General features: G+C 34.5%; 1 protein-coding gene and 1 pseudogene across 1 annotated transcript; one reads left to right on the top strand and one right to left on the bottom strand.

Moving 5' to 3' along the window:
• Nucleotides 1-441: 441 nt before the first annotated feature.
• LOC124821686 (serine hydroxymethyltransferase, mitochondrial-like) lies at nt 442-9167 on the top strand. Its single transcript, XM_047293610.2, has 15 exons — nt 442-660; nt 746-790; nt 883-969; nt 1084-1205; nt 1306-1382; nt 2955-3079; nt 3775-3867; nt 5830-5922; nt 6013-6210; nt 7053-7157; nt 7308-7373; nt 7522-7599; nt 8295-8406; nt 8486-8596; nt 8705-9167. The coding sequence occupies exons 1-15, from the start codon at nt 586-588 to the stop codon at nt 8851-8853; spliced, it is 1536 nt and encodes a 511-aa protein (XP_047149566.1). The 5' UTR covers nt 442-585; the 3' UTR covers nt 8854-9167.
• A 4216-nt stretch (nt 9168-13383) lies between these two features.
• Nucleotides 13384-14535, bottom strand: LOC148195086 (uncharacterized; annotated as a pseudogene).
• Between the last annotated feature and the right edge of the window lie 70 nt (nt 14536-14605).

Here is a 14605-nt window from a genome sequence, read left to right as displayed (position 1 = left end):
TTGCATTTTAAATTACAAAAAGTTTTGGTAATCTTATAATGCCTACTTCTCACAAAGAATATATAGTGACTTTGTTATTAACAATATTTTCCTTTTGAGATAATATTGATTGAGCCACAGTCAAACAAATAATATTTCTTTAATTGGAAATCTGAATTTTGATTCACCATAAATCCCTATATTTTTAAATTTAAGAGTCAAATTCATTAATACATATAACGACTTTCACCGTACTTAACTGAAAATATGAAAATACATTTTTTGTTATAAAATCACACAAAATAACTGACAAGAATTTATGGTATAACTGAGTGAGTGCAAAGAAAGAAGGAGGAATTAAAAAAAATGTGGTGTGAAGGCGCCCCTCGGTCATTATGATGCGGTGTTAATGTGAAATCCAATCACGTTTGCAAGTGCTGAATGTCCCTATCAGGACCCACATAGTGCAAAAGAACACACCACCAACCTCACTCACCCGCTCTCACTCTCACTCACCCACCCTCAACACTTATATACCAACCTCTATAATACATACAATCCCGGTTGCGAGAGAGAAAACAAAGTGTCGAATCGTATCGTGTCTCAATGGCCATGGCACTTCGCAGACTTTCCTCCACCATCAACAAACCGTTCTCCAACGCCACTTCCATTTATCGCACGGTACTATCTCTCTCGCTTTCTGTATATATTTTCTTTCATTCTCTGTTTTTGTTTTGGAATCGCAATATTCTGTACTTTGTTGCAGTCGTCTTCGCTCTCCGCTCACGAAAAAGAGAAATCTCGCGCAGATGTAAGCCAATTCAGATTTTAATTGAAAATTTTCGTTCGCATCTAATTGAAATATTTTGTTCGTACCTGATTGAAGACTTCTATCAATCGCAGTGGACGAAGCAGCTCAATGATCCTCTCGAGGTTGTGGATCCCGAGATCGCTGACATAATCGAACTCGAGAAAGCGCGCCAATGGAAGGTGAATCCAAGTTTTGTTCTAGCGTGCTTTGCTTTGGATTGATGAAAAACGTTTCTGATTTTTCGTTGGATTGTTGTTTGAATTTGTTTGACGTTTGTTTGTATGGAATGCCAGGGATTCGAACTTATTCCTTCCGAAAATTTCACGTCGCTGTCGGTGATGCAAGCCGTTGGATCGGTGATGACAAATAAATACAGCGAAGGATATCCAGGAGCTAGATACTATGGAGGAAATGAGTATGTTGATCTGGTTATGAACGTTTTTGTTTCGGATTCTGAAATTTATCGTATGTTCGGTGTGCTGATTTTGGAGTTACGTGCATGATTCGGCGTTTAGGTACATTGACATGGCCGAGACATTATGTCAGAAGCGTGCGGTTGAAGCTTTTCGGTTGGATCCAGCAAAATGGGGAGGTACGTAAGCACGCCAGTCTAATGTTAAGCAATTTGAGCTTCCTTATTATTCGGATCTAGAGTGGTCTCGTGCATGTTGAGGTATTGTGAAGAAGAAATTGGGAACATTGTGGTTTTTGTTTTGCTTAGTTGTTAGTTTTCTTCTTCTTTTTTGTGACGGTTAGGATTTTTTGGGAGCGTTGCTAATATATCGTTGTTGGAGATCACTTAGATTAAAAGAGCTGTTATCTTCCTCTGTTGTTAATCATTCAAGGAACTAGTATACGTGTTTGTGCTTTATAGATGTTTTAGAACAGGAGATCTTTCTCTGTTGTTAATCATTCAAAGAACTAGTATACGTGTTTGTGCTTTATAGATGTCTTAGAACAGGAGACAGGGTTTTGTTTTATGTTCCGTGCATTTAAAAGTAAAACATGGCATGAGATTACAAGATGGTATATCCTATTAGTTCTGTTAAAAAGAGAGGAAACAAGGAAACTAAATATGGAACCTTATTGTTTTTGTGCCAAATTCTCCCTGGGTGTACATCCTGATATATTAATCCTTTGCTGTGTGCAAATGGATATTTTAAGTGATTTTTTTTGTAAACAAAACAACCATCTATTATTGAAGTAAAATATTCAACAGAATTGATTGACATTTAATTCCTTTTTTTTATTTTTTTTTATTTCCTAGCTTGTTGATTATTTATCTATATAGAGAGAAAACATCAAATTACTTCTAAAATGAACATTAGAGAGTCATTTCCCACATCCAACTTTCATTTTTGCTTAATCTGATAGTTCTATCATTGACAGTTAGAAAAAATAGTGAGAATCAGGAAGAACTTTAGGTCTCCTTATGTATATATTGGGGTTCAGCACTCAAGTTTCTGGAAGTAATTATTTTGCTACTATAAGCTACTGTTCTTTTCCTTTCTTCTACCCACGAAAGAAAGTGACTTATGGTTTGAGTTCTTCATTCTCTAGAGAAACATTTATTTTTAGGTTTAAGATTTATCTTCTTCCGTCTTATAGTGATTGAGGAGAGTCTTATCTTTTAAGACCTACCTACTGAATGCTTGTTTTGAATAACTATGACCATGCCACAATGGTTTCAGTTATACTGGTTCCCTTAATGTAGTCGTCACTCTTTCCACTTTTCAATTTTATACCTGATTGAAGAAATTTGTATATTAAGTGATAATCCTTGAGAAGTTTTTAATATACACTGAAGGATTATTGATTATCCTCGAGAATTTTTTAATATAGTGAAGGATTATTTCAATTCATTTTATATTGGACAGTTCATGTACTTAACACATTGATTATAAACACTGGTTTTGGAGTAAAACAACATGTGATAGAAATTCATTAATATGAATGGATAATGTGTAAAGCTCTTCTGCTTTTTAAATTTGATGCATATTATTTTAGCTTGCTTGTTGCCTTGTTGGATAAATGTTTGAACCTGTGTTATTCTTTCTTTGGATCATTCATTTGTTTTTTCTAGTATTTTCCTCCATAATTTGGGGGATCACAATTTTGATAATGTGCTTTCTTCGAGAATCTAATGTTCTCTGCTTTTTGACAGTCAATGTGCAATCATTATCCGGATCCCCTTCTAACTTTCAAGTTTACACTGCTTTATTGAAACCTCATGAGAGAATTATGGCCCTGGATCTTCCCCATGGTGGGCATCTATCGCATGGTTATCAGGTTAAGTTCTGATTATCAGTTGTGCTCATTGTACCTGCCACCTTGAGTTGATAATGTTATCAAGTTTGCAATAAAGACGTGATGAATGAATGCCATGGAAATAGCTCATATTAGGTCATTCGCCCCTTTTTTCTCAAATAAATAGGTACTGAGTGATCAATAGGCTTTATTTTTGTTTCATTTTGTAGATAAGAGAAATTTTCGTTGAGAAGGAGAATTTAAAAAAGGACTCCTTCCGATGCTATGAAATTGCTCTCCAGTAAAGAAAGGAAGACTAAACAAATTAATTCGAAAGATAAACCCAATCATTTTAAATTTCACACCTAGAAACACCCTTAAGATATCCATGAACAGAAACCCCCAAGGAAGCTAAGAAAAAAATCTTTCCACATAAAAAGGTGAGGGAGGTAGAAATTTATAGATAAAAATTTAAAAATCATCTTCCAGTCTCAAACTTTTGTGATTAAAATCAATTCTCACTGAACTACTTTTTTAGATGATTGCAAAGATTGTGAGTAATGTAAAATATTTCAATAGGACTGGAACGTTTTGAGAAATATCAGCACCTTATGAAATCAAAAGAACAGTGTTGTCTGAAATCTAACCTCTCACAATCTTTCGTTTGCTATTCCTCCTTACAACCCTATTTTATTTATTCCTTGTACACAAGTTTTTGATATGTTTGTTTCATGCAGACTGACACCAAGAAGATATCAGCTGTATCAATATTCTTTGAAACCATGCCATACAGATTGAATGAGAGCACTGGTTATATCGATTATGACCAGGTAGGTAGGTACCATTGTATTCTGTGTATAGTGAATATTTCTTTTTTATTGAGAAACTTTTAAGTACTCCAACTGCTTCTATTTCAGTTGGTACTCACTGTTATCTTTTTTCCAATGAGTTGAATATTTTTCTTTTACTTGATGCTAATTACAGAATGTGCTGGTAAAGATTTTCTTGATAAAATCATTATCCTATGAAATATTGCAGTGACTGAATTTTAGATATATATTAATTGATCCCCGCTGCCAATAAAAAAATCTAAGGTGTATGTTAGGGACAAAGAATGTAGTAGGAGAAGATTTGGTGGACAGATGCTGAATTGGCTAATGGGAAAGGACTAGGACCATAGAGGAGAGAATATATTTGTTCAAATCTTTCAATAGTTAATCATTTCACGATCAAGATTGAAATATTATGCCCTCTTAGTAGCAGATTGCCGTGATATTCATTGTTCTACCATCTATTCTTGTTTATTGCATAAAGTATTTGTTAAAGAGCCTACATCAGCTAGACACTTTATAGTATATAAGAACGTGTAAACTTCACCTTACAAACCAGTTTTTGTGAAGTTGAATTTGGCCTAACTTTGACTATCTTACAATGGTATGAGAGCCATACAAAGCTTATTATAGTCAAGTTTGTTAAACCTATTGTATCACATACTATCGAGTTCTCCAAGCCCCTACTTGAGATGTTTAGTCCTCGACATTAGAAGTGTGTTTTAAAGTACAACATTGATTAAAAATAAGGCTAAGTTATACTATATCAGTGTATGAAGTTGAGTTAAGCTTGAATTCTACCTACTTAAGAGTATTTGTTGCAAAGGGGGAAAAAACATTTGTCTGGATTTGTGAAGGGTTAGATTCACACTTATCTGCAAAGATCTTGTTTCATGCATATCGTTGGTGGAAATTCACATTTATCTGCAAAGATCTTGTTTCATGCATATTGTTGGTGGCAGTGTAGTCAAAATTGTGCTTTAAAATGTGTAGTCAAAATTGTGCTTTAAAATGTGTAATAAAAAATTGTGCTTTAAAATGTGTAACTACATGATTCCACTCACCATGTATGATTTAGAGCCAATGCAAGATCGTGTTAGAGTGGGATCTTGCATGGTTTCACTTTTTTCTCCTTCACTTGCAACTGTGACATTTTTTTTAATTATATATATATATATATATATATATATATATATATATATTAGTGTAGAAAACTCTTTCTCTCAATCTTGGCTGTCTTCTTTGGCTTTTCCCAAAATTCCTAATGGAACTGAATAAAGTAGACTATTCACTTAAGGACCTGTTTATGAAACCATTTTATTATGAATGGCTAGGAGGGATTTTGGAAACATAGAAATGAGGTAAGTAGGTTGCTTGCTGGTTCTTACTTGGGGCTTTGGACATCTACCATCGTCCAACAAAATTCTGTGATTCACCAAGAACATGCAAATAGGATCATTCTCAATTAACACTTGTGGTTTTAACTACCTGAGTAAGGTAAGACGCCTTCCTAACAGGCGGAGGAGCACGCAGTTGAAAAACTTTAATATTGGTCTTACCTACATACCCATCATCACAACACACCCTTCTTGTGCTTTGTGCAAATAAAGTTGTTGTTGTGCGATCTGGGCCGGACACGTCAAATCAAATTTGACACAGATGCCATTTTACTTCATTGTCATGATTGAGATAACTGAATCCCTAAGCGCCACTATGTTGCATTCACTAGAACAGTTCTACCCAATGATAGGACCTTGGGAAATTCACTTCTTAATGAAAAGAGCTTTGGTCACTTCGGTTCAAGTTCAACTATCCCATATAGTATTATATATATATATATATATATATATATATTCACGAATTAAAATTTTAGGAGTCCTTCACGATCCAACCATGATCTTGATTTTTGCTTACCTTGGTTGGTTGAAATTTGTATATAATTTCTTTTTTTAATATTTGCAGTTGGAGAAAAGTGCAGCACTCTTTAGGCCAAAATTAATAGTTGCTGGTGCTAGTGCTTATGCTCGCCTTTATGATTATGCACGTGTTCGCAAGGTATATTATATCTGCTACAGACACTTGGGTATTTAATATTTTGAACAATTTAGTGATGATACTGAATCTTTTATGCTTGAATTCTTTTAGGTATGTGATAAGCAGAAGGCAGTTCTGTTGGCTGATATGGCACATATCAGTGGATTGGTTGCTGCAGGTGTTATTCCTTCTCCTTTTGATTATGCAGATATTGTAACAACCACAACACACAAGTCACTTCGTGGACCACGTGGGGCTATGATTTTTTTCAGGAAGGGTGTTAAAGAAATAAACAAGCAAGGGAAGGAAGTGAGTTTTAAACTATAAATTTAATGTTTTACTAGAGAAAAGGAATTGAAAAGTAGAGTAAAACAAACTTACTCCACTGAAGTTTTTTTGTTATCATATAACCCTTGTGTTGTTTAATTTCATGAATGTTAACGTTACTACACTTGAAGCCAAACTCCGGGGGTTGAACATACTCTATGGGGTGGGTGTTTAAGTGAAAAATAAACCAACGTCAGGGGGTTTAAGTAACAAAATCAAATTTTTGTTTTTGTATTGGTAAGGTTATATGATTGTGTTTGTGCCTTGTGATCCTTCAATTTAAAAAGTTAACATTTTCACTTACAATCAACCACCTTTGTAAAGTACTTTTTATCCTAATATAAGTTCCTCAATTTGTAGTAGTTGTAGGATGTGTTCATAAACGCTCATTGATATGTTTAATACTTTCTTTCAACATTTTCTCAGTATTTTGGAGGGATGTGTTAAGATCCACATCGGCAGAGTAGAGGGTAATAGATGTGGCTTGATCAATCCTCCTAGATATCCTAGCTTTGAGTTATTCCCTGTCTTTTATCAATCCTGACATTTTATCAAATCCTATGTCAAACTTTATGTTGGATGATTTTGAGATTTCCAATCTAGCAAACGTTATGCTCTTGATGTCTTGGCTTGGGTATGAGAATTTGTGTTAAGATTTACATTGTTTGGGAATATACGCAAAGCACCCCTTATAATGACTTGATCAATACTTTTTGCACTTGAGCTTGCTTTGAGGGCTGAATTAGGATCATTTTGTTTTCATTGCTAACCATTTCAAATCTGAGTAACCTGAATGGTTCTGTGTTTGCTGAATGCTTCTTCAGGTGTTGTATGACTATGAAGACAAAATAAATCAGGCTGTTTTTCCTGGACTTCAAGGTGGTCCACACAATCACACTATTACAGGCTTAGCTGTTGCACTGAAGCAGGTTCTTTTATTGACTAGTCCAAGAAACTGTAGTGATTATAGTTTTCCTGGCAAAGTGTATTTGTCCATAAAAGCATTATAATCATTCTTCTACATCTTTTGTTGTCACACTGATGTAAGTTCAGTTCTTTCTTCATTTTTGTAAATGTAGGCTATGACACCAGAATTCAAGAATTACCAAGAGCAAGTACTTAGCAACTGCGCAACATTTGCACAGGTAAAATGAAGGCCATATGCCATTTGTATGATGCACTACGTTGCCTAAACTCATTACAAACTTGTTATTAGTTATATCTTCTACTAGATGTTTAGCCTGACCATTTATTCAATTATAGCTGACCCTGCTTTGTTGTTTCAACTTACAGAGTTTGTTAGAGAAAGGCTATGACCTTGTATCTGGTGGAACTGATAACCATTTAGTGTTAGTGAACTTGAGAAACAAGGTAAATGTTGTGATCAATTGCTCTGAAAAACTATTGGTTATGTAATTGTCTCAAAATTAAACCCAGATAGTGTCAAATTGTTTTTAAATGTCAAATAGACCTGTTCAGACCAGCCTTTCATGCGTGGTTTAAATCATATGTTGGGCACTTGGGGAGAATGGAAAATCAGCTATTATTATGGACAAATTGGCTTCAGAAGATAGTTAATTTGTTATGCCTTCATTCTTTCTATTTTGTATGGAACGTGGAATACTTTGACATACATACTTGACTGAGACTTTTTTATATTTTTTTAAGTAAAGAAAATTTTATTGAGATTGCACTGGAAGATATTTTTCTCTTTAGAGACTTTAAACCCAGTAGACATTGATACTCTTAATGTGATAGTTATGCTAACTTTGTATCTTATTCCTAAATATTTAGAAATTGGCATATAACATGTCTCATTATAGTTATTCTACCAACCCAAACTACTAGAAACATTCCAAACCTTTTGAGAGCATTTTATTGTCGGATGTTTGTGAAGTGACCCAGTTATTTTATAAAAATTTTCCAGTGATGAGATTTGGTGGTTAAGATTTGGTAAACCGAGATAGTAAAAATTGTTATATTTTTATTTGATCCAATTTCATGTGTAATATTTTAAATTTTACAGCACCAAGGGAACAAAGTTTTCAATGTGTGCTATTTGGCAGGGCATTGATGGTTCCAGGGTTGAGAAGGTACTAGAAGCAGTTCATATAGCTGCCAATAAAAATACCGTTCCAGGGGATGTATCTGCTATGGTTCCTGGTGGCATTCGGATGGGTACAGTCTGTTTCTCGTTCATTTTATGGATACTAGTGCATCTATATTACTTGTTAATGAATATTATCTTGTGATTCAGGAACCCCTGCTCTCACATCTAGGGGATTTGTTGAGGAAGATTTTAAAAAAGTAGCTGAATACTTTGATGCAGCTGTCAAGTTAGCCTTACAGATTAAGGAAAATACCAATGGTTGAGCCTACCTTACCTTATGACTTTTGTCTGTTATATTTTCAGTTTAAAAAACATAGCATTTGTTTTATGTCTTGTAAACCATTCTTGTTGGTTTATCAATTTCAGGTACAAAGTTGAAGGATTTTGTGACAGCCATGCAATCAGATGAACAAATTCAATCCAAGATTGCTAATCTCCGTCTTGAAGTAGAGGATTATGCTAAGCAATTTCCTACAATTGGTTTTGAGAAAGAGACAATGAAGTATGGTAAGTGAAGATGACAAGGAACTTCTTCTGGAGTATTATTTAAAATTAATAACGCGGAGTTAGATGTATCGCTCCATGGATTGTCCGGGAGTATTAGATGAAAATGTGAATTATATTATCAATGGTTTAAAATGAAAGGAAAAAGCAGAAATTTCTTTTCAGCCTGAGAAAATATATTACTGATTTCATGATGAAAATTTCCTTTGATCTCCAATGTACTACTGATAGAAAAAGGATTGTCGAGCACCCGTGGATTTTTTTATTTCATGAATTTGTACTAGTATTTGAAATAAGTTACCTCAAAACCTCCTTTATTTACAAATTCCATCCTCTCTACCGTCTATCGCAGAAGGTCAGATACTTGCACAATAATATTCTGTACTATGTACTATCTCAGAGAACAAGGTTATTTATACTGCTCTGATAATCAGAACCAATTATAGGAAGAAGTCTTAAACTAGCCATAGAAGACAAAAGAGAGAGACCCCAAGGAGTTCAAAAAAAGAGAAACGATTACAACCATCACACTTCTTGATCTCTCTCTAGTTGGTTAATTCCTTGCTTTCCTTTCCCAAAAAGAATGACCGGTCTGTCAAAAACAGCTAAAGAGTAAATTGACTTCCAAAAAATTGGCGGCTTTATTAATACATATCATTCTTAACATACATTTAAATAACAACATAAATTAGCTCTTATTTCTTATAAAATAGTCAAATAAAATTACATATTTGCATTTATTATCATTACTCTGAATTTTCAACAGAAGTAACTAAATTCGGAAATAATACATGAATTCCAAAATAATATAACAACCGTAAGAAGAAAAAAATGAAATAAAAGTTATCTATCAATCATAAAATATGTTTTTAGTCTCTCAAATATCATTCGATTTTAGATTTAGTTCCTCTTTCAAACTTTAGTATACTTTGATCATCATCCTTAAAAAAACTGTAATTTTTCGTCCTTCAAAATTAATATGTTAAATTTTCAATGAGCTGACTGACGGTGTGTTATTTTATGCCACGTTAGAAATTGAAAATCTGAAATTTAAAAAAAATGCTTTGGTCATTTTCTCTTCTTCGTTACCATGGATCCTTGTCCCTTTGTGCGTCCCATACAGCCTTCTTCCCTCTCTCCACCTCGGCCTCCACTCCCGACACCACCACCTCCGACCCGGCCTTCCACCTCGACTTCAATGTCCTTCGTCGTCTCTCTAGAAAACCTCTTATCCTCGTTCTCTCCGTCTACAACAACCCATTGGACCATTCCTGCTGGGTGCACAACGCCAAGCTATTGGATTGGATTCATGTCTTTCGAGGATTCTGTTAACTTTCTGGACTTTGTATTTTTTAGGATTTAGGTTGTAACCCGGAATTGCATTCAATGCATATGATGTTTGTCTCTGATTGATTAAATTAGTAAAGTATTGTAGTGGGCACTTTCATCTGAAGTGAAGAGTAAAATTGATGATTTATGCAATAATCGAGAAAACTAAATTGGTAATGTAATAAAATTGAACAAAGAAAACTAAAATGGTAATGTAATAAAATTATAAAAATCTTGAATCTGTGCTGTTGTGTCTAACTCAACTCTAAAAGCAAATTCGTGAGATAAAAATTTCATATGCCTTGAAAGCCTCTACATTGTTGATGAACATTATAGAATTGATTTCGTTCTAATATTGCATTGGGTAAGCTGTGTGAGCAGAACAGTTGACGTGACCCAATGGTAGTTTGACGATAGACTCTGAAAACATGTTGAATTTTGACAAGTTCTAACTCAAATCCAAAGTCTAAATTATGACGTGGGGTTTGCTTGTCTATTATAAGCTCTACTTTTACTATATCTATAATTGATGTGAGATTTCTGCACCAAGAAATTCAGCAGGCCCTTTGTGTAGGCTTTTTCCTTTTCCCCCATTGCTCAAAGTTGTTGTAAACATCTGATGTATTTGTAAGCATATGAATAGGAAAAGGGGAAGAACAATATTATGCTGTTTTGACTGGAATTTTAAGTAAGAATAAGAGTCTTCAAACATGTTTCAATCTAAGTGTTTATCATATGACAATTAACTTCCATATTTTTTTATGGAGCAAAATTATGCAGAGATCTATTAGGTATACATTATAGTATGTGAAACAAATTTATATACAAGGGACAGTTATCTATGTTAAGGCCCCTATATGGAGAACTTAAGGTAGCTGAATGCATTTGTTACTGTTACTTGAAAATCTGCTTTATTAGTTTTAAGCTGCAGTACGGGTTTCTATTTTACATGATAGGTTTTATTGTATTTAAAATTGGATTTCTGACTCTAAACTTGCATTGGTGTAAACTAATAAATATATGGCAATGATCTGGAAATTGTTTTTTTGACTTTATCCCATTCTATGTTCCATATTTTCTCTTGACCAATTTGTATATCTTTTTTTCAAAGTCATGAAAGTTGTCATTTCCCCTTTTTTATCTCTCTTTCACTTTATTCTAAAACTTTTTGGACTGTTTTCTTACGTTTATAATAATTTTTGGAATCATGGGTTTTACAATAAATTTACAGCCTGCTGTAATTTGCATCAAGGGTTGAGAAAAAAAATTGGAAGAAAGTATTAAATCTTATTACAGAAAATATTTTCTGAATTAGTTGGATAACCTCTTTGAATTCTTTTAATTTGCCAGTGTAGTTAACTTCCCACTCATGTTTTATTCATTATGTCCTCAAAAGTTTAGCTCTTTTGTTTGGCTTCATTGTCTTAAAGCGTGCTAATGTCACTAAAATTCTTGCAGCATGTTCCTGTCCTTGTAGCAGATTTTGCTCAAGGTGAATTGCAAACTAACGTGATTGGTGGGAAAGATTTTTTCCTTTCAGAACTATATAAGGAAGATAGTGCCACTGTGGTTCCTGTAAATTATGCTGTTTCCCCTCATGAACTAACACTGCGCTTACACCAACTTATCCAATCCAGACTTGAGGGACGTGTAAACACATATGCTCTGTTGCTCAACCTCTTGATACAGGAATCTTGCAATCTCAAAAATTTGGAATTTCGGCGTTTGACAAATAAAGTTATTTAAGCTAGCTTTAGAATCATAAGACAAACTCAAATATCGCAAATTAAGAAAAGTCCGCAGGGATTCAACTTTCTTGAAAGCATGCATCAATTCAAAATTTCCTATTTCTCAATGGAAACTCATATTAGGGTTGGTTTCATCTGCATAATTGAAAGATGAACTAGGGATCTAGTTCGGACCGAACGATACGATGAAGCTGGATCGATGGTTTGGTTGTACTGGGCCCAGCTAGCTTGAGCCAGCCGCTGCGGAAGGTATTGGAGTGAGAAAGGGCAGTGGAGAGATTAACGGTGAGATGAACCGACCCAATAGCTTGGCGCTGCGTACCCAGCAGGAACGGCTCAATGGGCCTCTTTGTAGACGGAGAGAACGAGGAAGAGACGCTTTCTGGACAGGCGACAGAGGGCGGGGAGATCGAGGTGAGAGGCTGGGGCGGAGGTGGTGGTGTCAGGGAGGCCGAGGCGGAGAGAAGGAGGAGGGCCGTATGGAACACACGTAGAGTGTGTTCTTATAGGGTATTTGGGGGGAGATGATTTAGGGGAGATGATTTGAATGGATTTGAGGGTAATTTTTTTATTATTTTTTTGAATGGATTTGTGGTTAATTGAGAGTGGATTTGGAAGTAAAGTTTGTCAGAATTAGTCTATGATTTGATTGATGTGATATATTTTAAAAATTAGTTTAATTGGTAGAAAATAAAGATTACCAAATTGCTCCTAGTTATAAAAGTATTATAAAATGTTATTTTGTAATGTTATATTTAATTGTAATAATGTTTATAAAGAAAAAAAATTATGAATAATTGTTAAAATTAATGTTTAAAAATTATAAAAGTTATAATGTAGTAAAATGAATGTATTTTAAAATGTAAAATTAAATTGTAATATAATTTAGTACGAAGTGATATCAATTTATTTGTTACGCATGTGAGAATGATTAACATTAATCAAACAACCACAATTAAGTAGCAAGTTATAATATCAAACGACCTATAAAAAGTTGCAAGAATTCAACATACAAATATTGTTTTAATACATTGAAACAATATTGTATTGGCATCCCTATTAGACGTCTTGTATGAGATGGATGCGAAGATAAAAAATCGAAGCACTGTCTGATTAAATCATGGTCTTCAATGTTCGTAGTCCGTAACAAGTTTTCAATTTCTTCTGTAGTTGGATTAGATGATTGAATGGTAACATTTACCAGGTTGATTCGACGCTCCATGGCCTGTGTATGTCGTTCAAGAACAACAGATAGTCTTCTTGATAGATTAATTTGTTTTTGCACTTCATCAATGATTCGAGAGTCCATCTAATTTGCAGATCAGAAAGTACAGAATAAAAAAAACTACCAAAGCTAATGTTAAGGACAATAACATTAATATATAATGTAATATTTCAAAGTCACATACAAAGAAATTTAAGACTATTGAAGTCATGTAATACATTATCGGAAATATAATGAACTTAATCATCTAAATGGTGAAGAATCGAGTTCACATTTTGATTGAGGTGAGCAAATTGGCGGCTGATGTCTAGGGAAAGGTTTGCCAAGTTATCTTCAATACGTTGAACCCGCACCTGCATTTGTTCCATACCCTGCATTATGTGTCTCAAGTCTTGTACTCTTTCCCACATTTGAGTGATCATGTTAGCATTTGATAGAGGTGGAGGAGGCTGCACAGGGTTTTGATGAGGGTCTGGTTGGTCTTCTTCTTCATCATCATCCAGATCGTGTTGTCAAACACCGTTGACATAAACAATTTTCATCCTCTTCAAAGAATTGATAGAAAAGTGATGTCGGGACCCTATTTGAGTGTTGGCATCGGCTGAGACGTCAACTCCACAATATTGCATGATCTGTGTGATAAGGACAACGTATGGGAGGGGTGTGTCACTGGCCTTGCATTTAAGCATATGTTGCATGATGTAATGAGGCCAATTGATTGCTATATTATTTTTAAGCACCCATATCATAAAAATATCTTCGTGCAATAACCTAGCAAAATTCCATGGTCGTGGAGTCAACATATGCACAATAATATAATGGAGAAGCCTATCATTGATATTCAAACAACCAACCGTTAAAACACCTTGACCACCCTGCAAATCTGGTATAACCATAGTAGCTAATGCCATGTCGCGGTCATATGGAAAGTCGTCTGGGATATTTGAATAACACAATTTCTGACCGTCGTACTTCAAGTTAGCTACATTCAACCAATCAGTAGGTTTAAATCTAATTTTTCTCTTGTTTACCTCACTAAGCAAATATCCATTTCCAGATATCTTTAGATTTGAATAAAATACTTTGATTAAATCCGGATAGTAGGGTCCTTGTAATGTCAAAAATTGGCTCAACCCTTGAAATAGAAGATGCTGTTGGAAAAATAACCCTGAACCGGTGAATGAATAAAAATTCATTATCTTGGGAGCAACTACACTCCTTGTATAGAAATCAGCTGCATAGTTTTCCATTTAATGACTGTGAGTGAAAAAACGACGCTGATCTAATTGTTCCTCTACAGATGGTCTTACATGGGGTGCATCTTCTGCCTCAGTGACAGTTTCTTTTCCCTTACGGCTTTTTCTTGGCCTTTTTGTTGATGATGAGGCCATCTGACAATTTCTTCAACAAATCATTTCATTAAAACAACAACAAAGTATATCATAAGATATTACTTATATT

This window comes from Vigna umbellata, chromosome 7 (assembly GCF_029865625.1).
Source record: "Vigna umbellata cultivar VRB3 chromosome 7, Vumbellata_1.0, whole genome shotgun sequence".
Taxonomy (NCBI): domain Eukaryota; kingdom Viridiplantae; phylum Streptophyta; class Magnoliopsida; order Fabales; family Fabaceae; genus Vigna; species Vigna umbellata.
Note: the sequence above shows the minus strand (reverse complement) of the source record. Positions and strands in the feature narration are given on the sequence as shown.